The sequence below is a fragment of the Alligator mississippiensis genome, chromosome 10 (assembly GCF_030867095.1).
Source record: "Alligator mississippiensis isolate rAllMis1 chromosome 10, rAllMis1, whole genome shotgun sequence".
Lineage (NCBI taxonomy): Eukaryota > Metazoa > Chordata > Crocodylia > Alligatoridae > Alligator > Alligator mississippiensis.
In genome coordinates, this window is record NC_081833.1 from 4,873,324 (window position 1) to 4,899,138 (window position 25,815).

The 25,815-nt window shown below is 46.8% G+C and overlaps 3 protein-coding genes across 4 annotated transcripts; 2 read left to right on the plus strand and 1 right to left on the minus strand.

The window, feature by feature from the left end:
* The first annotated feature begins 1,154 nt into the window (after window positions 1-1,154).
* On the plus strand, window positions 1,155-12,235 carry USP30 (ubiquitin specific peptidase 30). The gene is made up of 13 exons (XM_006264179.4): window positions 1,155-1,266; window positions 1,370-1,479; window positions 1,594-1,776; window positions 2,496-2,599; window positions 3,482-3,580; window positions 4,375-4,417; window positions 4,721-4,815; window positions 6,110-6,169; window positions 6,476-6,562; window positions 7,200-7,280; window positions 8,442-8,661; window positions 9,623-9,731; window positions 10,587-12,235. The coding sequence occupies exons 1-13, from the start codon at window positions 1,193-1,195 to the stop codon at window positions 10,849-10,851; spliced, it is 1,530 nt and encodes a 509-aa protein (XP_006264241.2). The 5' UTR covers window positions 1,155-1,192; the 3' UTR covers window positions 10,852-12,235.
* Window positions 12,236-13,901: 1,666 nt separating this feature from the next.
* Window positions 13,902-17,739, minus strand: ALKBH2 (alkB homolog 2, alpha-ketoglutarate dependent dioxygenase). Of its 2 annotated transcripts, none has more exons than XM_019486766.2 (4): window positions 16,717-17,739; window positions 16,300-16,625; window positions 15,452-15,650; window positions 13,902-14,930 (listed from the first exon to the last, which is right to left on the minus strand). In XM_019486766.2, exons 1-4 carry the CDS (start codon window positions 16,764-16,766, stop codon window positions 14,621-14,623), a joined length of 885 nt encoding a protein of 294 aa, XP_019342311.1. In that variant the 5' UTR covers window positions 16,767-17,739; the 3' UTR covers window positions 13,902-14,620. The 2 variants fall into 2 exon arrangements, with proteins under 2 accessions (XP_019342311.1, XP_014453907.1); XM_014598421.3 differs by having other exon boundaries at window positions 16,740-17,722.
* Window positions 17,740-18,310: 571 nt separating this feature from the next.
* On the plus strand, window positions 18,311-25,482 carry UNG (uracil DNA glycosylase). The gene is made up of 7 exons (XM_006264181.4): window positions 18,311-18,449; window positions 18,890-19,102; window positions 20,062-20,157; window positions 21,365-21,462; window positions 21,952-22,040; window positions 22,981-23,159; window positions 23,612-25,482. Exons 1-7 carry the CDS (start codon window positions 18,360-18,362, stop codon window positions 23,750-23,752), a joined length of 906 nt encoding a protein of 301 aa, XP_006264243.1. The 5' UTR covers window positions 18,311-18,359; the 3' UTR covers window positions 23,753-25,482.
* The last annotated feature ends 333 nt before the right edge of the window (window positions 25,483-25,815 follow it).

A 25,815-nucleotide genomic window follows, 5' to 3' on the forward strand; every position in this document is an offset into this window, starting at 1 on the left:
GCTCACAAGGGTTTTAAAGGAAAGCTCATTTAGGGCGAGGAAACTCATCTCTCACTGCCCACAGCGTCAGCATGGGCAGCATCCACCCACCCTACGCACTACTGCCGTAACACTTCATTTCTCTGCGACGAGGCCTGCGTCACCTGGGGACGCTCAAGGCACGGTACAGGCAGTCCTCAGGCTTACGACACAATTGATTCCTGAAAACCAGGTCCTAAGTCGAAATGTAATTTGAAACTAATTTTCTCATAAGCAACGTTATAATGGTTCCCTCCAGGAAGAGCGCACACCAACTGCTGCAGCGTCCTTAGCCTGACGAAGGGTTTTTGAACCCGAAAGCTTGCTCAATAACTATTCTCCAACCATTTGGGTTGGTCTAATAAAAGATATCAAATTCACCCCAAGGAACCTTGTCTGCCAATGTTATGATGAGGGATCGGTTCCTGAACCAAGGCCTGATACCCTGTTTTCACCAAAAATACCCCCAGAATTTTGTACTCGATCAATTATAGATGAGTAGTGTAGCTACATGAATGTATTTACATTGCAAATAGCAATCATATTGATTTGCAAGGACTTCTTTGAGGTGACTTTGCTGGACTTTTCGAAGGGCTCGTGGTTGGAGTCGTCTCAGGAGTCCTGGCGGCGGGTGTTTCTGGAGTCTGGTCTGCTTTCTTAAAGAAAGTGTCCGAGCAAGTTTGGACACACGTTCTCCAGGGAGACGAGCCACGCAGTGAACGTGTTCGCCGGCGTGGCATCGCGTCGCATCGGATCAAGCGTTGCAAGTCGAAACTGACGTCATAAAGTTGAAACAGGGTGTCAGTTTATAAATGCTGTAAGTCGAGGACTGCCTGTATGCATGTTGCCACCATCCTCAGTGATGCACGCAGGGTCATAACAGGCTATATTTCACCGCGGCTCCCCGCCTACGCGCGCTAACCGGCATTGCCTCACACCGCGCCTGCTCCTCACACCAGGGATGCAGCGCTGCCAAGCTCTCGCGAGACTTCATCTCCCCCCCCCCCCCCCCGCGATCTCAGGGGTCCTTAGCAACCGCGCGCTGCCGTTGCTAGGGGCGGTCCGTGCGCTAACCAGGCCCGGCCGCGCCACTTCCGGTCCATCCCCGCTTGCGGGCTCCGCCGCGCCCGGCGTCCGCGGCCAGTGGTTCCGCCTCGCCAGGCCCGGCCGGGGAATGCTGGCCGCGCCGGGCGCCGCGGGGCCGGGCAGGGCGGTGCGGAGGCTGCTGCGGGCCGGGCTCGCCCTCAGGTGCGGGAGAGGCCGGGAATACCCCTCCCCCCCTCCCCATGGCGGGGCTGTGAGTCTCTCCAAGCCGCCCTTGACCTCCCCTGCTCGGCCCGTCTCTCGGCAGGTGCAAAGCGATGAAGAACTGGGGCGTGATCGGCGGCGTGGCGGCGGCGCTGGCGGCCGGCATCTACGTGCTGTGGGGGCCCATCGCCGACAGGAAGAAGCGCAGGAAAGGTGGGCTTGCTTGCAAAATAAAGGGCTTCAACAAGACTGCCCTAGACTCTGGATGTGCAATGCATATTTGCAGGGCTAAACTATGGATTATAAACTGTTAATGCATATTTGCAGGGCTTGTGCCTGGCCTTCTCAACCTAGGAAACACCTGTTTCATGAACTCCTTGCTGCAGGGCTTGTCAGCGTGTCCGTCGTTCATCAAGTGGTTGGAGGAATTTACATCCCAATACAAGACAGACCAGCCTGAACCATCAGAGCGCCGATATTTGTCCCTTACCTTGCTGCACCTCCTGAAAGGTATTAAGCTGCTCAACTTTCAGGGGGTAGTTTATGTTAACAAGGCAGAAAAGAAACCAAATATGATGCTGTTTTGGTTTTTTTTAAGAAATGAATTGGAGAATACTAGCGCGAGGTAGTCAAACTCTTAATACTGCAAAGGTATCTTAAAGCAGCCGTCACACTTAGAATTTTATTGGAAAGAAATCCGATTTATTAGAATTACATCCAAACGGTTTCCAGATTCATTATTTGACCCCCCCACAAAAAGAGAGAGAAATGATTAAAATAAATTAGGACTCACTTTAATTGATTTTGATTAAAATAAAGTCTGTAAGTCCATTCCTGCACCCAAGATGCAATTATCTTCTGTGGATTATTGGACACGTTAAGACCTCAGAAATATTTAAGGATGAATAGGTTGTGCTTGGCTCTTTTTGTGGGCCTTTCTTCTAATGGGAACTCCATATAAGTTTTGGTGCGTCTGGATGTTTCCTTGTATTAAAGTAAGAAGTGCAGTGACACATGCAGATTTATTACCAATCATAAGGTGGCTTTTTATTTTAATATTGGTGCTCTAGTGACATAAAAATAACTCTAGCTATTCACTTGCAGTTTATTTTTTCCCCAGGAACCTGTAAAAATAGGGCATTTCAGGTTTTATGAGGCGTGTAATAACGGTTTTGTGATCAAACCCCTCGTACTTGCTCCGTTTAACATTTTGAATGCGATCTCTCCAGCCTTATCCTGCCAAGAGGTCACAGAAGATGATGTTCTGGATGCAAGCTGCTTACTAGAAGTGTTAAGGATGTACAGGTGGCAGATTTCTTCCTTTGAAGAACAGGTGATTACAACATTTAAATAAATTACAAAGTGTATCTTATTGTTCAGAGACAGAGTAATAGATGACTTACATAAGTGCTGATATTTATAGAGCTGGCTGTCAAATCTGAATCCTCTTCAGTGTGGTGAGAATCTTTCTTTAGTAAGTGAAGAGAAGCAGCAGTGTGATAAGTACATGGCATCTTCAGTTTACTTTAAAGATTTGTCATGGAATCGATGCACAGTTCAAAATCTCATACTTCACAGCCTCAGCGTTTGGTGTGATCGTGCCAATAGTGAGAAGATTTTAGGAGTAAAATTCTTATCCCCTTGAAATCAGTGGGGCTTGATTAAAATCCCTTGCTCTGTTTTTAAATGGGAGCTTATAGGGCTTCTAGCTCTTGGACCCTGCTTTGAGTTCCCAGTCTGTACAGTTGGCTGGTAAATAGTTCAGTTGCCTTTTCCATAAAATACCCTTGGTTATTTTATGCTTCAGACGCAAACCAAATGACACAGTTTAGTTCTGCTATAATAGGAGGACTGTCCATCAGTTTTACCATTACTTTCGCTGGAAAGCAGGATTTGGGATCTTTATGGGTTCTACCCTCTCCTGCACTTGTGATTTTCTACAGCCACAAGTATGTTTTTAAAATTTGGCATCTGTTGTTGCAGTCTTCGCTTTACAGAAAAGGTTGTGGGGAAAACGTAGCACGCAAATAAGTGGCAATGATGATGATTGTTGTTGTTAAATGTGCAGCATTCAGCTAAAATAGTAAGATTTGTGTGACATTCCCTTTCACCCTTCATTTTGCAATGGTGGGCTCTGATGTGCTCACACACACTCAGTACATTTGTCAGTGTTTTCAGTTTGGTTTTGTCTAAGTTTGATGCCCCCATTTGATAGGATGCTCATGAGCTGTTCCATGTCCTCACGTCTTCCTTGGAGGATGAACGGGATCGCTGGCCACGGGTCACACACCTGTTTGACGTGCATTCGCTAGAAGTAAGCTTTTTAAAAATGTAATTTCCTTGTCACTTGGTGTTTGCAGGTATATCCAATAGAGCGTGTTTAGAGTCTGAGGTTTCTGGTTAGCTAGTAAAGATACTAGGGCTATGATTCTTTCATATCTAAATGCTGGTCTTCCGTGTTGGGGAAAAAATGAGTAACTAGAACTAGCAAAGAACAGAACAGGAGGAGGTTTGGAAGCAATACAATATGTTAGTACATTGGTGTTCTGTGCTAGGAGGGGGCTCAGATCTGACAGCACTGGGGCTGTAGCACCTTTCATTAAAGAATCCAAGCCCAGTAATCCATTTAATCAGGCATTCTGTCTCTAATAGTTGCCAGTACAAGATGCCTGGAAGAGGTCTTAGAGAGATGATATAACAGACAGTTATGGAATAACCCATTGAAAAGGGATGTCTTCTTAACCCTTAATAATCATTGATCAGCTTCTCCCGAATATGCAAGTTTACATGCCGCATACATTTCTATCCTCTGTAAAATACTGTGAATATACTATCCATGAAGCTTGTATTAATTCTGTTAATTCCTTGATCCCAGTAGCATATTGTAGATAGTTCTGGAAGTTAATTATACACTATATTAAAAAACATTTCTTTTATCAGTTTGAAATATGTTGCTTTTCAGTTTCCAAATTGCAAGATTCTAAAAACACCCACCTTTAAACTTAAATATCTCAGGACACTATGCCAGGAATACAGAGGGGATAGACTCAAGACTTTGCGCTCTGGGAAGTGGAATTTATTAAAGTCTTTTTTTTCTCCTCTCTGTAGCAGCCAGAAACAACCCAAAAGCAAATAAGCTGCAGAACAAAAGGTAACATTTTCTCCTTTAAGAATGTGAATTGTGCATATTTACTTCTAGATATGACAATTGTTTTGCTTACTGAAATAATATTATTGATCTGTGCTTCTCTTAATTACCAGTGCATCTGTAGATATTGCTAAGGATAATATTAATTAAATAGTTGTCAATGGGATAAAAGTTGTCTTTAAAAATAGTGTATAAAAAGTGTCTTTAAAACAGTGTTTTTTACCACCGTGAAAAAAAATTCATGTAAGACCCCTTATGATCACGGCTGTATTAAGCATTAAAGACAATTGCAACTTTGTATTTTAGGATCACTTCCCCCTATGGCAAATCACTGGAAATCTCAGCATCCTTTCCATGGGAGACTGACCAGTAACATGGTTTGCAAACACTGTGAACACCAGGTACAAATGCACGTATCCTGTTCTAAACAAATACAAAAGGAAGGCTGGATCACTTAGGACATGATTTTGTTGTGATATTTCCATCCTAACCTAAGTTGTTTTTTTCAAAGAGTTAATTTAGGCTTCAGAAACATGCAGGATGAGGGTTTTAGATTTTAAATTTGTCAGGTTGAGGACATGACTGTCAAGTGTCTAGCACAGGGGTCGGCAATGTTTTTGGGCAGAGTGGCAAAAACACCTGCAACCTCGACTTATGAGGTGTTGGTGTGCCAGAGGTGAATTAAGGGGGAGCCGTGAGAGACCCGATCCTTGTTGTGGCAATGCAGCCCCAGCCCCTTCCCCGCTGTCCACCCTGAGGCGTGCGTGCCAGGTAAAATGCTTTTGCTTGCCCCACTCTGGCACATGTGCTGGAGTTGCCTGCCTCTGGCCTAGTACAACATTGATGATGTAGGAATACCTAGTGACAATGCTAATGAAAAAACTAAACAGTGACCCCACATTATTCTACTGTAGTAACTATTTTGTAACTTAAAATCACTCTTAGCCTTAGGCTGGTACCTGCAAACATATTTTTAAAGATGTGGTAGTACAGGTACTATATTTTTAGAATTAGAGGCTGCCAGTACACATGCTTGAGGGGCGGCAGCGGTAATTAGAGTGGTTCCTGGGCGGCTGCTCTACTTAAAACATCTAATGTCACCTATTAAGTCCCCACGGACTTAAAAAAGGCCTAGCAGCCTTTTTAAACATTGTGAGGTTTAATGCACATAAGGCTGTGGTGACACTGCAGCATTCAATTTACAATGCACAGACTCAATTAATCGAGTCTGCTGCAATGCATTTTTAATTAGAACGTCAGTGAGCATGTGTATAGGCAGACAGATTGTTCATTCCTTTACTGCCAAATCCACCTGTCAAATTTAGTGAATTAAATGCAGTCCTTGGCTCTAAATGCTGGTGCTGGTGGGTAGAGAGGAGATGGTACCAGATGCTTATAAAATTCTTGCTGCTCCTATGGGGAAAATCTCAGATATTTGCAAAGAAAATCCCAAGCTCTCTTTTGGCAGTAACTAACTGGAAGACAGTTCTAATAAAACTATGATTTTTTTTTTTTTTTAAGTTGTGCTGTAGTTAGAAACATAATCCCAAATTCAATTTTATTCATTTAGGGCCCAATCATGTGAGATGTTAGTGTCCCTAGTGAGCTCAACAGCCATGGGAGTGGAGAGAGCTCAGGTCCCCATAGCCTGAAGGTTGACCTTAACCCTAGGATCTGTAAAATGCTTTCTTTCAGAGTCCTGTGAGGTATGACACATTTGACAGCCTTTCGCTGAGTATTCCAGCAGCCATGTGGGTGAGCATCTCTTACTGAGGCACGATCCCTTCTGTACTGTAGGCTGCCTTATGCCAAAGCTTTATTCTAGACTGCCCATGTCTGAATTTAAGATGCCTGGTGCAGGTGTAAGGCAGCAGTTCAGAATCCATTTCAGCAACTTTCCCACGGCTTTGTGTCTGTCTCCTGCTCTCAAGCTTTGTGGGTGGGCCACAGTTACCCCTGAATGCATTCATTCCCCTGACATAGATGACACAAAATCATTTACCAGAATTTAACTGTGTACATTATACAGTCAACAGAAGTATATTTTTTCTTTGAAACAAGGGTCGCCCTTTGACACTGGACCACTGCCTCCATCATTTCATCTCCTCTGAATCAGTGAGGGATGTCGTCTGTGATAATTGCACTAAAGTACGTACTTGTACTCTCCACGGCTCGGTTTCTAGAGCAGGTGACTGAGATTCAGGACTCCAAAGTTGTCTTTCTTCCTTTGCCCCTGACCAGCTGCATGATTTATGGCAAGCTGCTCAAATCATCTTTTCTTATCCTTTCTAAAATGGGGTAATACGTTATGAGGCTTAATTTAGTTTGTAACACACTTGGCAATTTTTTTAATATTTGATAATCACCAGGTAGTTAGAACTAAACACCTACACGGGGTATTGTCTGATTTTTAAACACTGTTTTACAAGTACCTTGTAACTTGATTGTCGCATGGAGAACAAAAGTCACTTGTCTAAAATAAGAGAGAGAATGGGCAAAGGGTTAGACTTGAACATAGAACCTTTGTGCTCATCAGCTTTTTCTACATGTTTGTTTCTTATCAGTTTTGCTTTGTAATTTCCATGCAGCAGTATATCACTGCCATTTTAGGGTTACAAATAACAGGGAAATGGTTTGATTTAAACAATAAATTGAGCACCGTCCCAGAAATGAAATCACCATTGTTGCAGTGTGCAACACGTCTCCCCCTTGCCCCAGCGTTAGTCTGTGTAATCCAATCCTGCAGATAATTACGTGGCTATAATCTTAGTTCCTTTGATTTCAGATTCAGGCAGAAGGGATACGGAATGGGCAAACCATAGAAAACCAGAAGACAACATTTGTTAAACAGTTAAAGCTAGGCAAGGTAAGACAAATTGATCTGGACAGTTGGCCTTTTTTTAAGCTTGTTCAGCAGCGATTTTTCTTTTTGGTCAGTTTGAAACCCAGTTTTCAGTGTTGAGCTCTGAGAACTTTCCAGGGTATTTTTGCCTTCCAAAATGAGCTCCTTATTTGTAAGCCTTATTTCAGCAAAGCACATGAGCATATGCTTAACTTCTAAGAACACAAGAAGTCTCCCCCTGTTCAGTAAAGCACTTAAGCAGGTGCTTGGCTCAGCAGTGGCTCATTATGTCTCTGTAGTTTCACCAGCGATCCCTTGAGATCCTGCATTTTGGTGATAAGCGAAGTGATCCCTACTTTAGAGCCTGTTTGTGAAACAGTCCGTCAACCCCAGGGATCTTAAGAAAATGCTAAAAAAAACCCCTAAGGCCATTCTGCCTGCAGGTGATTTGGGTGAACGGGCAGGATAGATGAAGAAAGCCACTTCCTGGGAGCTGTTTGGGGCAGAGACTTTTATTCTGTGTTCATCCAACTCTTAGCCCAGCAGTGTTGTGGTCCAAGGCTAGATGTCTTCCATGGTATGGTAGTACAATAATAAGTTCACTGTCAAAGACAGGGTTACCCCTGAATGCATCACTTCCCCTAAAATAGATGGGCTCCGTTTAGAGCGTAGTCATAGCTGTAAGTATGTGACTTTACTTTCCATGACGCTTGGTCATTTCACTCCATCTGTGAAACCGGGGCATACAAAACAGTACTCTTTTTATCTCAGAGTAGCACTAACTATAGATGCACTCACTCCCATGGACTACACTAAGCAGAATATTTGGTCTATTCTGGAAAAGTTTCACAGGATTTGATACTTGAACCTTTTAGGAAGATGGTTGTCTTTTTTGTTGGTCTTCCATGTTGATAGGAAGAGCCTACTAATTGTGTCCAGTGCCCTATCTAGTAAGCAGTGGTGCTGGTGTTATAAACCTCTCTTTTGACTATCAGGCCTTAGATCTTGTATCATAGATGTTTTTTTTCTAATGGCTTTACATGCAGAGATGATAGGAAGAGATATTTTAGCTACTTATTCCCCATCCGTTCTCTTGTACTTTCCTACAAGTTCTAGTTAATATGTTAGTCAGTCATTTATTCCCTTTCTCAAAATCAATGGATTTTGAATTTTTATTTCTTGAAGCTGCCTCAGTGTCTGTGTATCCATCTGCAAAGGCTGAGCTGGTCAAACCAAGGCACACCTCTGAAACGTCATGAACACGTGCAGTTCAATGAGTTCCTGATCATGGACATCTACAAATATCATCTCCCTGCCCATAAGTCAAGTAAACATGATCCAAACCAGAAGGACTCTGCAGGGACATCTTCTGAGACAAAGGATGGACTGGCCGTGAGAACCTCAGGTATTTGATCTGAAAATGAAAAGCATTTGGGTCACAAAGAAAAATGTATTTTATCTTTGATTTTTTTTGTTTAAAAACATCTTTTCAGCAGCCTCAAGAGTCCCTTGACTCCTTGTGTCTACAGTTCAGTTCTTATACACTACAAATTCTATGTTCTCGGCCTTTCCAAAATTTTGGAAGGTTCATGGGCTATAGACAGGGCAGACAACAGATCTCTCGAGCAGATGGGACTTGGGTCATTCAAAGTTTTCCTGTTGAAAAGTAACAACCAAAACTATCAGGGAACAAATTAAGCTGCTAGTGCAGACAGATCCTACAACCCTCATGGGAGGTAAAGAACTGATCTTACAGGCCTGTAGGCATGCAACAAATCCCATTGAGTTGTGGGGGCCCACTCAATGTCCAAAATACAGTGTTTGAATAATGGCCGTGGGTCCAGCCAGACCTTGATCTCTTTGATACTGACAAGAGTCGCATCCACGTTTTTAAAGAAATTACTGTTGACAGGGTGCTTGAAGGCGGGGACACCCAGGGAGAGGATGTTGGGCACATGAACTGTGTGCTAGGCAACTCCAAAACTGCTGAAAGAGAAAATCTCCACAACCTTCAGCAAACTGTTCCTCCACTCCTTGAAGCTTGACTGCATCACATTGTGAGGTTAATCCTTATGGTGTGGGTAGTCCCAAGCCTTCAGCTAATTACTTGAATCAAAGTTGCTAGCCCAAGCTGAGCAAAGGTTTTCACAGCTACTGTAGGTGCTTACATTCCTCTAGTCTGTAAGCAGTTAATGTTGTCTTTGGATAGTCTACTTCCAACCTCATGAAGGTGCGAGTTTTAATTAATGTTGGTGACGGGCTTTCAGGCCCCCTAATGAAGGCCCTGCTGAGAGTGGTGGTATTTATCAGACTAACAAGTAAGGAGCAGATATGTTAAATGACTGGCTATGTCCTCCCTCTGGCAGATGGGGAGCAGCCGTGTAGCACAAAATCGCTCTTTCTGAATGGGGCCTGCTCTCCTTCACTCCTGCCATCTCCCATACCTTTCCCTCTTGCCTCCGTCCCTGATTGCAGGTAAGTCAGACTTTTGTAACTGTCTCATACCTTCAACCCGTGCATATTATGGTTTCCTATGTCCCATGTTTATCATGCTCTTATGGCAGCAAAGTTTAATATGCATTCCAGATCCATCTTCCATATGTTTAACATGCATTTCAGATCAGGTATCCATCTTATTGGCACATAAATCCCTTTGCTTTTCTGCCTGGATGATTTTTGGCAGTTGTTCTCTCTGCGTATCTCCTCAGCTAGTGAAACAAGTACTGCAAGTGCTCTGCTTGTTTTTCTGGTGACTACCGCAGCGAAAAATCAGGAATGAAGCAATCAACTTATTATAGAGCCATTGACCTCCCACTGCCAACTTCCTTCCCCCACCTTTATTTTCTCTTGGCTTTTGCATATATGCTTATGTATGTCTTACAGACTTGTTTTGAACTTGTATTTAATAAGCCTGAGCTGTGGAGGAACTGAGATTTTGCAGCTCCCTGTGGCTTCAGCTAGTGCTGTCGTGGCTCCATGCTTCGGAAGATCATGCCCAGTACTTTCCCTGTTAAAATATTTTCCCAGCACTCTTCCAGTTCCTGGTACTATTAGGACATATGTAAAGAACATACCAGGGACCATTTCCATTGAAGCTTTAAAGCAAGTGATTTTGCTTTCTCAACTGGAGAAGAAGGAAGGACAACAGAGCAGTGAAGATTTGGGGGGATAGGAGATAACGTGATAGTAAGGTACAAGAGTTGTGTCTTACAAAGTGAGTCATATAATGAATTGTTTGCTGTGTGGCTAAAAAAAAAGAGCCTGGGGATTCTGCTGTTCTGTCTGTGACACTTGTGCTGCTGACCCCTTCCTCTCTTATTTGCCCTTCAGTTCCCCAGTATACCTCTACCGCCTGATGGCCGTTGTTGTGCATCATGGAGACATGCATTCGGGACACTTTGTGACCTACCGCCGCTCTCCGTCCTCTCCCAAGAGCCCTCTCTCGGTTAGTAACCAGTGGTTGTGGATTTCAGATGAGACGGTGCGCAAAGCGAGCCTGCAGGAGGTCCTTTCCTCCAGTGCTTACCTGCTGTTTTACGAGCGTGTTCACTCAAGAGCACAACACCCGAGTCCAGAGCTCAGGGCTGAGGAATGACTTGGGTGGCTGGAGGAAGCTGAAACCTGATGGAACTGCTCTCACCAGATGTGTGTTGCACCTCCCGTCCAGTATGCAACTAACCCCACGACAAGCCCTCCAACATTCCGCCTCCCGTGGCATTGGCCGGCTTCTGCAGGGAGCTGGTGTCACGAACCAGAATACCGCTACCCAAAGTTGGTCTGCTAGTGTCGTGCCGTCAGAAGCGTGTCTGTGTTTAAAGAAGCCGTTATTCTGTTTAGGTAGCATTCTCTCCGACCCACGGGTCCAAAACAGGGGATTTCAAGCAGAGACTCTCCAAGGTCCCGTTTCTATTCTGACTTATACGTGCGTTTTTATATGGAGTTGCTTAGTATAACCCCATTACATTTCACTGCCGAGGTTTCAAAGCAGGTGATCCATAACAGCAGTTAATACAATTGCTGTTATCAGAGGCAATGATTTAAAATACAATAAAGTGCCTTGAGCTTATTTAAATGGTTACATTTCCAGTCCAAATCTGCTGCATGTGGGTTACAATCCGATGAGTGTCTATCGAAGTGATGTGAAGAACTGAATCATGTTTCTTTCAATAGCTCTGGCTAAGCAATGGAAGAATTCATCCATCCCCACAAAAAAATGCATGATCTAAAAGAGCCCTTTCCTGGAGGTATGTTCTTTTCCTAATTCTTCAGTTCCTTGTATATTCTAAAAGAACTTCTGCCAAAGTAAAGTGCAGTTTATTTTTCAGGGAAAATTCAAGTTGTTTATTAGGTGAAGACACTGATTTATTGTTCCATTCCCTTAAAATGTGTGTGAAGTTAGGAGAGAGCAGCATCTGTTAGCAATTGCTATTGCAGTTTCTTCTGTCACTAAAACAATCTGATATTATTGCTTGTAGAATCAACTAGCTGAAGCCTTCTAGTGCTAATACTTTAAGGATATTTTAATTGGTCCCCTAGAGTCACCCGTTCCCACCTTAATGATAAACACTGCCATTCCCTGTCACCCACTCAAATGTGTGCCCTCTGACCTCCCACAGAGCTTGAACTGGATGCAGTTGTGAATCTGGGATATGCAGCAACCTGAGTGTCATGGTGAAGTAGAGTATGCATGATTGCACTTACTAGTTTGGTAAAGTAGTACCGAGGTCTGAGGAGACTGGTGTCACTGCATTAGATAGTGCTGTTTTTGAGGAGTACTGTGTTAACTGTCTGTGGCTTCTCTGTGCTCTTTGGTGTGTCAAAAAAGGAGTAGGGAGCAGGGGCAGAAAAAAAAAAAATCCTTTGGGCTGTTTCTCTATAAACTGTAGTAAAGTACATGGGTTTCAGAGTTCTTCTCTGTCCTTGTACTGGTGAGATGGGGTCTGAAATGCAGACTAGGCCCTTTCAACATCAAATGCAGACTGAATGGTCAACCAAGAGCGACTGCCTCCGGAAGGCTTTTTGAGCAGTTTTGTACATCGTGGACCCATGTTGCTCAGCTACGCGACGTTGTTCATGTGCTTTTGGAGTTCTTCAGCAGGATGCTCAAAACCAGCCACCACAGTGTGTAGGGTCTGAAGGCATTAAGGACACTTAGCTGAAGTTACAGCAGAGTGGAACATAAAGTCATTTACAACCTATAAAGAAGTCTTCAGAAATCTCAACGTATCAGGCCCAAAATCCTGCCACTTCTGTGCTGGCCTGTCAGTAGCACTTTTTTTTTATCTATTTCTACTTATGTAAAAAATGAAACCAAAAGGATACAAAATGCCAAAAAACATCCTCGGAGAAAGACTTACAAAAGCAAGGTGGAATGGAGGGTGAGACTCCTTCATGCTAGACAGTGGGCTTTGCAGAGCAGCACTGGTTGTCAGCCAAGGCAAAACCCATCAAGCAAAGCATCCAGCTACAGCTGCCCTGCAAAAGATACTTCTGGACTTCATCGTGTCTCCAGCTGACAGCAGTGTCTGTGCTGCAGTACCTTGACCCAGCAGCATCTGTTGAGAGGTTTCTCACTCCTCTGACTTGAGTGGGTTTAAGTTGGCTTGTCGGACAGCAGCCAGACAAGCCACTTTGTTTATAACGCAGCCGTGCAAGTCGGATATCACGCACAGGGAGGACTCCAGGTCTTGGAATCGATCAGCAACACAGCATCCGTGTAAAGCTACACGTTGCTGAGAGCTGCTTCTGTCACGTTTTCCATTTCCACTTGCACAGCTCTGCCTTCCGCTCACCTCTTTTCTCTGTGCCCATTTGATGAGAATGAGACTTGTTGCTGTCATGCATCATTGGGCTCGTTGTGTCACCCTGCTGTTGGGCTGGGAATTGATAGTGACAGCTTTGTCAAGGGCAGAAGGAAGGAGGGTTAGGTAAAGCTGGAATGTTGCTTCTTCCTTTGCAGCAAGGGGAGAACAGGCATTCAATCCTTAGCCATGGCTGCAAGGAACTAGGTGTCTTGGGTTTGATCCTGAGAAGGGTTAAACAACATGCAGCATCATATCAGCTGTTTTGGGTGTTTCTCACCCCTCAAGACCAGGCACGTTTCTGCCCTAGCCTCCCATGCTTTGGCCTTTGGAAGCCAGCAGGGCTCTGTGCCAGGGACAGGAGCTCCCTCTGGTTGTAAGTGTGGGGTGTCAGGTGGTGCCAGCCAGTGACATTGCTTTTTAGATCCTCGGAGTAGAGCTGTTGAGTTGGCGCTTACGACCGGAAAAGGAAAGCTGCAGAAACATGAGCACCTCTGCTTACTCTGGTCAGATTGGTACGACTGCTCTGTAATTCGACTTTTCTCGTTTTAATGTGCATATTATTAAGAGGTATGATGTTAGCATCCAAACCACTGCACTGCGCTTTGAAATTGAATCTTCCCTTCAGGGTATTTTTGTACCTGTCTATACAGTAGCAATAAAGGAATCAAATTAATAGAAAATAGAACTGGTCATGTGTGGTGGTGTCTTGAAATGAAAAACACAAGCAAGAATGTCAGCAGCAATGTCTTTTCTGTTTCTAATGCAAGTGCTTACACTACTGACACGCACACAAGCACCTCAGCACCTGTTTCATGGTGGAATACAAACAAATGACAAGATGGCATATTCAAAGCCTCGGTTTAATTAGGCATACAAATCCCGTGCCACACTTCCGCCGTTTTAGAACGTCAGTGAAAGGGCCACAAAAGTGCTCTACCTTACCTACAGGTAAGCTGCTCTTTGGCCACAGTAACATGCATATTATGTCAAAAGGGTTGTCACTAAAAGAATTGGTCAGCTTTTCCTCATACAAGAATCTTGTTTTATTTGAAACAGACGCGACTCGTTCCTCGAGCACACAAAAACAAGCGAGACCAGGCATGAGCTTTCAGACTCGTGGAGAATTACTCTATTGTCTGGTTCTTTGCTGTGTTTAGAAGACTCGTGTATACACTTGAGACGTTTTTCAATCCAAGATGATGTCTGGATGCTGAGAGGGACTATTAGCCGGGCTCAACAATAAACCTTCCTGAATAAGAATGGCAGCAGTATACCATGGGGGTTAATGCAGTGCTTAACTGTGGGAACATAATCTTGCCATCCCAGATCAAGTGGTTACAGGGTTTACAGCTAAACAACTGAGGGCTGTTCCACCTGTCTGTTTCCCTAGCATAAATACCCTTGAATTACAAAGCTTTCCCCTCAGCTAGGTTCCCGTCTCCTGCTGCCTACGCGGCATTGAAGGCCATGCCTGAAATAGAAGCTAAGTAGCTCTTGTGCAAGGGAAGAGAGCTCCTGATTTCCAAAGCCAAGGGGGCAGGCATTCAGCTGTTGAATGCCTCACCGTTTGACTGATGCCATCACTTTCCGAAAGGTCAGGTTGATTCTTGGGGCCAGCACCTTCTTGCGGGTTGGCAGGCTGTGGTACCAGTACAGGTTGGTGGGGTAGTTCATCATGAGCAAGCTGCCATGGGCAAGCTGCAGCTTCACCGGCTCTATGTGCCGCGTGGCGTTTTTCCCTCGGGAAGCTCCGTGCCTGAAGAAGAAGTCCCTGCAGGCCCCAAAGGACACGGAAGCAATGGGACTCTGTGGAACCAGCTCTCGCTCGTCATCACGGTGCTCCCCCATGTGATCACGCCCGTCTTTGTACCTGTGGGGGAAGAGTACTTAGTTCTTCCACCCGTTCTGCTTGCATGCCACATGACCACATGCCAAAGGCATACCCTGGCACTGTCAGGTTTAAACAAGGCGTGTTTGCCGGACAGTGCTAATGTTCAATTGAGCAGCCAGGGACAGGATCCCCCCTCGCCTGTCTGTCTCCCCTCCAAAATTACTCAAATGCCTGCTGTGTTTGAGTAACGCTGTGTTCACTTTGCAGTGACTGCTATTACCGGCTGCACCCGTCTAGGGGGAGTCCAGGTATGTAGTGGATCAGTAGTAACAGGATGCACCCCTTTTATGGGACACCAAGGAAAAAGCTTTAGGTCTCACTCTCAAGTACCCCGCCAATTCGTTTGCACTGATGTGAACGTTACATAACCATAACATGCCATTTAAAGGAAAAAGCAAGGTGGCAAATTTCCACTGAAGGTTGTCCACTCAGTGAGACAACCGGCACTCGGTGTGTAATATGAAGGGAGTGAAGCTTGGTTCCCTCTGAGCCAAACGCACCTGTTAATCAGAACAAAATTGAAAGTGTGCCCAGTGGCCAAGGTGACGCGGTCTCTGATCCGGTGCAGAATGGGAATCCAGGGCTTGGGTGAGAAGGTAACGCCTGAGTAGGTGTAGGTGAGCTCAGGGTCTCCATACGTCACCTGCTTCCGTGGGATGATGTGCCACTTGCCAAACACTTGCACTTTAGTGAGATCACCTGTTTGAAAGAGAGTTTGGAGAGGTCAAGGTCAGCCTGCCTTTCCTCCTACAAAATGAAACAGCAGTGTCCTGAGGTTCAGAGCAGGCTTGCGTGCAAGGAGCAATCAGTCCCTTCATAGAGCACAATTTCCCTGATGCAGTGCAAGGCCAGAACAGCTTCACTTAGGAAACGGTCAGGTCTTGAACAGTTGAGAGCTATAATTAGGTTCCTTGGAACAAGAAAAGTGATCTGGGATTCTCCACCTCCTTCCCTGCTGTTGGTGGGGAGTGGCCGCCCCACTGGGGCTAGCTGTAACATTACAGCTTTGCCACAACCCCCAGCCCTTTCACCTGCAAACACTACGGGTGTGACTGGGCTTGCCGGAGTCTACCTACCTAAAGTTAAGCCCTTGCATCTTTACTGAATCAGAGCCGACATGTGCTGTTGTGTGTTAAGGGCCTGACCTTGCAAACAAATCTATCCACAGGGATCTTTGTTCCCACATGGAGCCCTGCTGAAGCCACTGGAGACCCATTCAGGAACCACAGCCCATGTAGGTTTGGGCCCTGAGTGTTTCAAGACTTCCTCACTCCCTGTCAGTGATAAACCAGAAGGTGTTATGGCAACTACAGACAGAAGAAACTCTGGTCCCGGTCACTTTGGTTACCTTCAAAATACTCCACCTCCTTTTCCAGCTGCTGGAGAATCTCATCAGCCTCGGCTTGGCCAAAGAGGATCCTGTAATCGCAGCTCAGCCCCTCAGCCTGGATGTGCTGCCACGGGGAATGCGGCAAAGATCCATCCGTGCCTGTGTTTTCAGGCCGGGGCCTTTTCCTCTCTCCCCCACTCTCTTCTCCCGCACAGTCCAGGTCTCCGCATGTCTCCTCCGTGGTCCCGAGCAGCTTTTGTTTGCTCCTGCCAAGGGAAGGCTTTTTGACCAAGAACTTGTCCATCCTGCCCAGGCCCCACAAACGGTCAGAAACCAGCACCGACCTGCAAACGAGAGGGAGGGCAAAGGCAGAGTAGTCTGCAAAGGGATTCAGGGTTGCAACCAACCAAAAAAGGCTTCAAAATCCTGGCTTACAGCTCAGGGAGCCAGTAAAGTACCTGAGCTCCTGGACCCAGGCCTGTCATCAGCACACACTTCACTGGGGCTGGCCTCTGAGGATCCAGAGCCTGACACAGCCACACTTGCAGCAGCTGCTTCCCTCCCACCACTTCCTGTCTGCAATGCTCACGTGCCCTAGGGAGGACGGGCTTGCTTCTGCCGGGTGAGGCTGGCCACGAAGTCCACGGCCACCACCTACCGAATCTTCTTGGAAATGCCTCCGAAATAAATATAGCCGCGCTCTCATCAGCCTGACAGCAGCTGCTTTCTCCCCGGGGCCACGAGGGGTCCTGCAAGGCTAGAAATGACTCAGTTCAGGTCCTTGTTATCCCCCTGCAAACTGCCTAGTAAATGCTTATTAACAGATGACTCATTTTCTGTCCCAGCTAATTGGGTCCCCTGCAAATGACATGTGCCTCCCTCACTCCTGAGTCATCCGAAAGTGCAGGGAGCGTACAGGAGTACTGGTCCAAGGACATAGCAGACAGCACACCTGCTAGAACAGGGGCTGGATTGCGTCTCGCTACCCTGGGCAGGTCCCCCAAAAGTTTTGGCAGTGCGGCTTAGTGGGCATGGAGGTGGCTTGGGTCTTGTGAGAGCTGGGTCTGTTCTCAGCTCCACCCTGAGCTTGCTTTTATGACCAATTCGCTTCCCTCCCCTGCTCTTCGTTGGCGCTGTGAACCCTCCAGAGCCCCCGTGAGTCTGCATCGTGGGGTCCTCATCTTTATTTAGGTTTCACTGCCACATCTAGCGAGGAACTGTCATTGTGACGCACAGCAATTACAGCTCTAATCATCCAGTTCCTCTTGCAGGTGCAAGCGGGGGCCACCTGCAGGCCCTACACTTTGCAGCCCTTCCTTCTCCAACGCTGGGATTTTTAACCCGCGAGCGGCCTAGCGCGTACAGCATCCGTCCGGGCATCGGGACATCCAGACCCTGCTGCTATTTCAGCCTCTTTGTGCTGGTCTCACATCTGTAGCTCGGGGGGGGGGGGGTAACAACGGCGACCCCAACTGCTGCAGGGGCAGAGACCCTCGACACGCCGCCGTGGGCGCTCGCCATCCAGGCTGCAGCGGGCCGGGAGCGGAGCAAAGGTGCTGGGGGCGAGCGTGCGGCGTGAACAGCGCTGTCACGGGGCAGAGGCGGCGTGAAGCAAGGGGCCCTTGCCACCACTTCCACTCCGCCGTGCGAGCCAGTCGCACTGGGAGGGACGCGGGGATCAGGGGCCTGCTACACACGCGCCACGCACGATTTTCTCACGCGTGCACACTTGCTCTACATGCACTATCCCACACACCCCCATCCCACACGCACACTTGCCCACGTGCACACCCGCCCTACACGCACCTGCCCCATACATGCGTGTGCACGCTGCACACACACCTGAGCCCACCCCTCCCTTCTCCAGAGCGAGGCTGCCCCCAGCTGTCAATCAAGATGCCGGGTCTAGCCTGGGGGATGCCTTGCGCATGCGCACTCGATAGAATGGGACCCCCTCCCCCGAGGCAACTCCGCGCATGCGCAGACACTTGGCGCCACATTCCATCTCCCGCGGCGGAAGGAGCTGGGTGCTGTGAGGGGCTGAGGGGAGGGACGGGAACGGGGGCAGAGCCACCGCCATGATCGGGCAGAAGACGCTGCACTCGTTCTTCAGCTGCACACCGCCGCCGAAGCGTGACCGCTTCCCGGAGCCGGGCGGCGACACTGAGGTACCGCGGTGGGAAAGTGGGGGGGAGGGCAGATACTACCCCCCCACACCGCTCACGCTGTGCCTGTTTGAGGGTGGGGCCAGTCTTCCTCTCCGGCCAATAGGAGAGCCAGGGGGCGTGGCCCCGCGGCAAGCCGACACTCGGAGGAGACGCGGCCAATCAGGAGCGTCCTCCTCTCCCGGCCGCCCAATCGGAGGGAATGGCGCCTGCCTTCCGGGCGGCCAATGGGGAGAAGCGCGGGCTCTTCCGTAGCCCATTGGAGAGTGGGGGGCGGGCTCTCGCGGGCGGCTGCCCAATGGGCAGGGCGCCGCGGCATCACGTGGGCGCGGAAGTGGCGTTTTGCCGCGAAATGGCCGCGTGCGTGCCCGGGCCTCGCCATGTCGCTGGCGGTCGCCCTGCGCCGCTGCCCGGCCGCTCACCGCCTGTTCGCTGTCCCGCAGGGCGGCTCCGCCAAGCGGCTGCGGTCGGCGCGGGACGACTCGGGCGCGGCCTGGCCGCGCTGCCCGCCGCTGAGCCCGGAGCAGCAGGAGCGGATCCGCAGGAACAAGGAGGCGGCTCTGCAGCGGTTGGCGGCGCGCACCGCTCCCCCGGGCTTCGCGGACAGCTGGAGGCGGCCGCTGGCGACGGAGTTCGCCCGGCCGTACTTCACCCAGGTCAGCCGCCAGCCCCGGTCTGAGCTCCTCGCAACCCCCCCAGTCTGCACCGGTCTGAGCGGGGCTGAAACTCCTCCCAGACCCCACACGCAACATCGGTCTGACCCCCAGCACGTGGGACACACCCTCTAGCCAGGAGCCTCCTTCAGTCCCCAGCCAGGCCTGCCCCGCATCTCTGAGAGAGGCTGAACACCCCCCCTTGACGTGTAGCAGGAAATCCCCGCAGTAAAAATCACGACCTCCCCAGGGATCCTGGGGGTTTTTTCTGATTTAAAAAAAAACCCCACCCAATATTCAGTTAGTGACTCCAAAGCCACGTTTTTCTGCGATTTAAATGAAACGCTACTAACATATAGATATGTATATATCGGGGTTTCGTTTTAATCATGGAAAAATATGCATTAGGGGTTCCCGAAAATTGGGGGGTTTTTTTGTTTTTTTTTAAATCGGAGCAAACCAGGATCCCTGGTCACATCGCTATGCCTTGAGTCGTCTTTGATCAGCGGCCGCCCAGTCTCCTCTTGAATGTTTCCGGTGATGGAGAGTCCACAGTTTCCCCCTGGGGCGTCTGGTCCTCTGCCTCACGGCTCTTCACAGCGACGTTTTTCCGGGTGGCCCAGCTAGGCTTATTTTCCTGCAGCGTCAAGTGGTGCTTGTCCTGCTGAGGTGCTTTCCCTCTTCTCTATGGCAGCCCTTTACGTATTTGAAGACTGCTGCCGTGTCCTTTTTTTAAGCTTTTTCCCGCGAGCTGAACGTGCCCAGCTCCTTCAGCCTGTCCTCATATGACTTGTTTTCCAAGCCTGACCCCAGTTGTCTTTCCTGCCTCGCGTAGGGGGCTGGACCCGACGACCTTGCGAGGTCCTGTCCAGCCCGTTACAATTTATGAATAGCCCTTTATCGTCTTTGTTGCCTGCCACTGAACCGCCTCTAACTTCTTCACGTCCTTTTTCTATCTCCAGCTCATGGCATTTGTGGCAGAGGAGCGGCAGCGTCACACGGTTTACCCGCCCCCAGAGCAGGTCTTTACCTGGACGCAGATGTGCGACATCAAAGACGTGAGTGCAGCAGTGGAGGCCGAGCTAAATGTCCGAGGTTCAGACACGGCACTAGGCCCAGCTGCTGCGTGCTGATCCATAGCCCATTGGGGAGTGGGGGGCGGGCTCTCGCGGCCGGCTGCCCAATGAGCAGGGCGCGGCGGTGTGACGTGGGGGCGGAAGTGGTGTTTTGCTGCGAAATGGCCGCGTGCGTGCGCGGACCGCGCCATGGCGCTGGCGGTCACCCTGCGGTGTGAGGCCAACCCCTGTGCTGGATTTGGTACCTAGGATTGGTGCATGGGTGTGATGATTAGGCCTGCTGGCCTGACTGCACGCTGGCCCAACACTGTGCCTGGATCTGGCCTTATGCTGGCATGATCTAGCCTGCAAGGCTGTGTCATCCAACCCGCAGGACTCCCCGCAGGTCTGGAAATGTGGCGGCAAGGGGAGCTGCAGTTAATGCTGCCACTGTTCCCCCATTTCCAAATGTTCAGACCTGCGGGGAAACCCACGGCCTTACGGGCTGGATGTGGCCCACAGGTTAAGCAGCTCTTCTCTTAAATCCGACTTCTGATGATGCCAACATTGTTCCTTTCCCATCTAGGATTCAGCCTGTTTCGCTTCCCCAGATATTGAAATAGGGGCTTGTGGCATGATGGCAAGATAGTGCTGTCACTGGCCTCTTCACCTGTGTTTCTTGACCCCCGCCCCTGTGCTTTCAGATGTAGCACTTGCAGACTTTGTGTATTTTGCTTTTTAACATCATGCACCTGACAGATTCAACCGTGAAGGTTCAGGTGCAGGATTTTAGGGTGGTACCTTCCTAAATGCTTGAGCTGCTGGTTAGCAGCTGGCACATCTTCTGGAATAAATTTATCTGTCTGAAAAAAGTGTTAATCAGACCTTAAAATATGGAAATCTTACAAGATCACTGAACTGCTGAACTGTTGACTCATCTCCACGTTTGTCATAGAAATTTTTGGTGATGCTGCTTCTTCAAGCTTCAAAAATAAACTTAACTTCAAAACTTACTCATCAGGCAGGCAGTGCTTTAACTTCAGGTGTTAGGGGGATTTGAGACACTTGTTTGTTTAGTTATCTGTAGTTCTGCTTGTTGTAGATTATAGTAATTCTGTCCTGACAGACTGTACACTTTGGACATTGTTGTGAAATCGGGTATTGAAGAAATGCTGCTGCGTTCTCAGTGCTAACTTGTGTCTATGTTCAGGTAAAAGTTGTCATCTTGGGACAAGATCCCTACCATGGACCCAACCAAGCTCATGGACTCTGCTTTAGTGTTCAGAAACCTGTTCCACCTCCACCCAGGTAGGATTATACTTTCTCTATTTTGAACACTGCCCTTGCTTGCTGAGCTAGGTTATTATAGCCATAATCACAAACTGGTCTTGACTGCCATTGAGGTAATTTAATATGTGACTTGCTGTGATAGGATCTTTGTAACGGACTGCATGCATATTCCAAAGACCCAAGTCTAATCTGGCAACAGTAGGTTTTGTCCATGCAGATATAGTTATAGTTATAATATGGGGATGCTAGAGAAGAAAAAGCCTGTAGTCTGACCCATGGAAGCACAGCTGTCATCTTGATGTGTTCATGCTTTTTTTTTTTTTAATTGCACTTGCTTGGATTTGAATTTGCTTAATCTCCATCCCTGTTCTTGCAGAATGCGAGTCGGACCATGGACTCTGTTCAGGGCCCAGACCTGCAAGCCTGTGCTCCACACGTTTCTATTGAAAAATTTTTCTTGTGGAAATCATCACTTTTTTTTTTTTTCAATGGTTTTTGTTTTTGCAGTTTGGAAAATATTTACAAAGAGCTTTCAACTGATATCGAGGACTTCACCCATCCCGGCCATGGGGACCTAACTGGATGGGCCAAGCAAGGTAATCCATCAATTTTGCTCCTTTGATTCTTGCAAGATGGGGAGTCTGTTGTCTTCAGTGAGTGGGTGGTTGCAACCATGTTGAAGTAGAGATGCTGGTGTTTTCCAAAGTGCTTGACTCAGATCTGTTTAAAAAGCACAACTGAACACGGCCTTTTAATACTCATAAAAGGGTTAAATAGCAGTGAACAGAAGCATGTAAATATTGAGCATGTTCCTAAGCACGTTCTTAATCAATCATAAGTCTGTGAAATTGCCTGTCTATTTTCTGTTTCTGTAGCATACACACAATGTTGGTCCTTTCTTAAACTGAAAAGTCTCTTATTTTTTGTATTCTTAAGATACTATAAATAGATGCATTCTCCTGCAAGCCTGGCAAAATTCTCCTTATTTGGGTGAATAGTTCTGATTGGTCAGTGAATTGATGTTCATTTTTTTTTTTTTTCCCTGTATAATGATGAGTATGAGCTGACATGCCTGAAGGTTCATACATTTTGTAAGGCTAAAGCCATTCGTTTAAAAAAGCATACAGCTTAATTTTAATGATTCATCGTGTTACAGTGCACCGATGGCTCTGGGTGGTAATTTTTGCCTTGGACTTAATGTGATCTCCATGTAGTATTAATTGTATTGACTCAGCAACCTCTTGACAGATTTACTTGTGTAGGCTTGCCATCTAGAAGCTCTTTATATCAGGTGCATATTTTTTTTAATTAATTTCTTCACAGCTTGTTGTTTCCTTTCTTCTACGAATGAATTGTTTGAACTCCATTCTTGGTATCTGCCATTTACCTGTTCCCTTGAGAATAACATTAAAAAAAACCAAACACATTCAAGTGACTTTATCAGGAGACAAACAGGATGAGAGATTAAAACTGGGTAAGCTGTTCTGTGCTTTCTTTGTGCCTGTGTTAACGTGCGGCTATCCCCTTTGCGAGCAGGGGTACTTCTGCTCAATGCTGTCCTCACGGTCCGAGCACACCAAGCGACTTCCCATAGGGAGAGGGGCTGGGAACAGTTCACCGATGCAGTGGTGTCCTGGCTGAACGAGAATTTGAATGGACTCGTCTTCATGCTGTGGGGATCTTATGCACAGAAGAAAGGGAGCTCCATTGACAGGGTATGACTTAACGCTCTGGTCTTTTTTTCATTAGGGGAAAGGGTGTTTCTGTAGAGCACGCTACATGTAGGACTTCTGGTCACTTGAATGGGGAAAAAAAAGAGCCTGTTGCAGCATATTACAAAATTAAGTGCATAGACATCTAGGATCTTGAGACAGGCGGAGCTTGACCAATTCTGTGGCCTCTCTCTGTTCCAAGAGAGCCTTGGAAGGAAGGCAAAGTAATATATTACTCTATAAAGAGCCTCTGCATCCTGACTTCTATCTTATCTCGCCTGTATTATAGTAATTAGAAATGCAGTTGCTTACTGAGCACAGAGAGCCTAGTTTTTAGGACAAAAATTAAAGTGTCTATCTTTGGTAATAACACAAGTGAGGCAGCCTGCATCCAAAAGCTGCAAAGACGAATGTGCCCAATTTAACAGTTTTGTACCATCTCCAACCTCTTCCAGAAACGCCACCACATCCTGCAGACCGCCCACCCCTCTCCGCTGTCTGTGTACAGAGGCTTCTTCGGCTGCTGTCACTTCTCCAAGACAAACGAATTGCTGAAGATGTCTGGCAAGAAGCCTATTGACTGGCGAGCGCTCTAAGTTGCAAGCGTGAACTTGGGGGAAGGGAGGCTTGGTGATGTCAGTCAGTCCCTGTTTTCAAGGGTCATCCTATACTGAGAATCTTTTTTTGGATGCTGCTCTGTTGGATAAACGGAAGGGCCCAATGGGAAGAAGTTCCAGTTTTTTAGTATCTACTTTTATGTACTGCATGAGTAAGCAAACTTGAATTCAATGTGATGTACCGGTTTTTGGACTGCTGTTTAGCAGAAATCTGTATCTAGTCTTGAACCCGGAAAACACCGAAGGGTGTATTAATGGTGGCTCTCATTGACCTAATAGGGCTGTATTCAGGCCTCTTTTTTTAATGAACTGGTTGGGATTCTTGTATGTTTAAACCCATCAGCAATTTGACTCCTGCAAGTGAAAGCCTATCTCAGCAATATTTTTCCTCGCTTCCCTGTTTGGAAATCCATATTTTAGGTTTTGGGAGGGGGAGAAGCACCTTTCTTTAGCAAGAGAAGCTAAAAATAAGCCTTTTTTTTTTTTTTTTTTCCTATAATGTTTCTTCTGGTTGGAAATATGCCGACATCTTGAAAGTGATAACATTTATTCTTTCTCGGGAAGTTTGACAGGATCTGTGGTGTTTTTAAGCATACGTCCGAGTTCCTTGAGGAATCTGTGTCCCTTCAGGGAAATTAATCAAACGTTTGGGGGGGGGGGGGGGGGGCTTATGTGCAACATGCACTTGTTTAATATTCCAAGGGAAATTGACAATTGCATCCTTTTAATTGCCACAAAATCTTGACTAGTGAATATTCTGAGATCAGTTGGTGTGTTCATTGCCTATGTACACACTTGGTGACAATGACTGAACTATAGAATGATTTAGTAAGAGAGTTACAACCCCTTTTAGGCCACAGCTGGGGGAAGGGAATGAGAAGACCTCCTTAATTTGCAATAAAACTAGAACTCCCTGCATGTAGATTTGGGACTAGCTTTTGCATAGTCAGAAAAAAATCCTGCCTGGTCCTGAAAGAGCGCAAGTGTTCTGCATGTTTCACTTCTATACTTTCTTACCTATGCTTGCCTGTCTTCCAGCAGCAATGCCAGTTTTTCACTTAAACTGGTGTGAGGTTTTAGAGGAACCTGCAGTTAGGCAGCATGTTACAAAGGGTGGTGGGAATTTGTTTGAAGTCATCATTCAATATCTTGCTGGTTTGAGAAATGGGTTTGCATGTATGGATTGAGCGCCATCAAATCTTGCTCAGTTAAAGTTTGAGTTTTCAGTGTGGGAGAAAGTTTGCTTCACTAAAATCTGCAGGAGGGTGGGTCAGCTAGTTCAAAGCAGATTATTGAAGTCTCTTCCTTTATTATGTGAATGCCTGCATGAACTAATGCAGCAAGCACTTCCCGACGATCTGTTGCAGCAATTGATACTCCTCTTGCAAAGCGAATGGCAGAACTTCCACTTGTGTCAATAGTAAAAATATTGATTCTCAGGTTTCCAGTATTGCTGAATTGTCAGCAATACCTCTGTTAGCTCTAGTTAATTAGAAGAAAGAGTTGTTTTTGCCTTTCTGTGGAGCTGCATGACTTCTTTTGATGCCATACTAGTACATCTTAGTGCCTCTATAGGAAAAAGCTATTTTTGAATCTCTGTTCTAGTAGGTAACACTAGCAAAAATGAAAACGTTCTGTGTTTCTTTGTATACACTGTGCAAAGGGAGCTTGTTGTTTTATTTTGTTTTTAAATAAATGGCTACTGTCTTTGTGTTTGTACTGGAATTTTTTATTCAGTTTGCCCACATCAAGTTCCTCTTACCCGAAATAATATGTTCTGTTACCACAAATATAACAAAAATTGGAAAACAGTCACTTTCCTTTTGACAGAGTACGGGGTCTCCGTTCCATTTTGCCTTTCTACTTATCCCTTCTTTCAACATGTGCTGTGCTTTTTTATTTGTTCAGCGGCGAAGCTACTATGAAATGTAGCCAAAGAAAACCTAGCACCTGAGCCTGCTCTAGGTTGTCATGACCCAATAATTGTGTGCGCGCTTCGGCACTGCAGAATTATTTCCTGCCACATGGAGCTTTCTTTGCAC

What these genes read in the sequence shown, in the direction of transcription:
- USP30 (XM_006264179.4), top strand. Translation starts at nt 1,193, where the DNA reads ATGCTGGCCGCGCCGGGCGCCGCGGGGCCGGGCAGGGCGGTGCGGAGG. An exon ending in CAGGAAGAAGCGCAGGAAAG is followed by an intron (nt 1,480 to 1,593) that starts GTGGGCTTGCTT and finishes GCATATTTGCAG; the next exon opens with GGCTTGTGCCTGGCCTTCTC. An exon ending in AATAAGCTGCAGAACAAAAG is followed by an intron (nt 4,418 to 4,720) that starts GTAACATTTTCT and finishes TTTGTATTTTAG; the next exon opens with GATCACTTCCCCCTATGGCA.
- UNG (XM_006264181.4), top strand. Translation starts at nt 18,360, where the DNA reads ATGATCGGGCAGAAGACGCTGCACTCGTTCTTCAGCTGCACACCGCCG. An exon ending in AGATGTGCGACATCAAAGAC is followed by an intron (nt 20,158 to 21,364) that starts GTGAGTGCAGCA and finishes GTCTATGTTCAG; the next exon opens with GTAAAAGTTGTCATCTTGGG. An exon ending in CCTGTTCCACCTCCACCCAG is followed by an intron (nt 21,463 to 21,951) that starts GTAGGATTATAC and finishes TTGTTTTTGCAG; the next exon opens with TTTGGAAAATATTTACAAAG.
- ALKBH2 (XM_019486766.2), bottom strand. Translation starts at nt 16,766, where the DNA reads ATGACAGGCCTGGGTCCAGGAGCTCAGGTACTTTACTGGCTCCCTGAG. An exon ending in CTTTACTGGCTCCCTGAGCT is followed by an intron (nt 16,626 to 16,716) that starts GTAAGCCAGGAT and finishes TCTCGTTTGCAG; the next exon opens with GTCGGTGCTGGTTTCTGACC. An exon ending in AATTTTGTTCTGATTAACAG is followed by an intron (nt 14,931 to 15,451) that starts GTGCGTTTGGCT and finishes CTTCCCCCACAG; the next exon opens with GTACAAAGACGGGCGTGATC.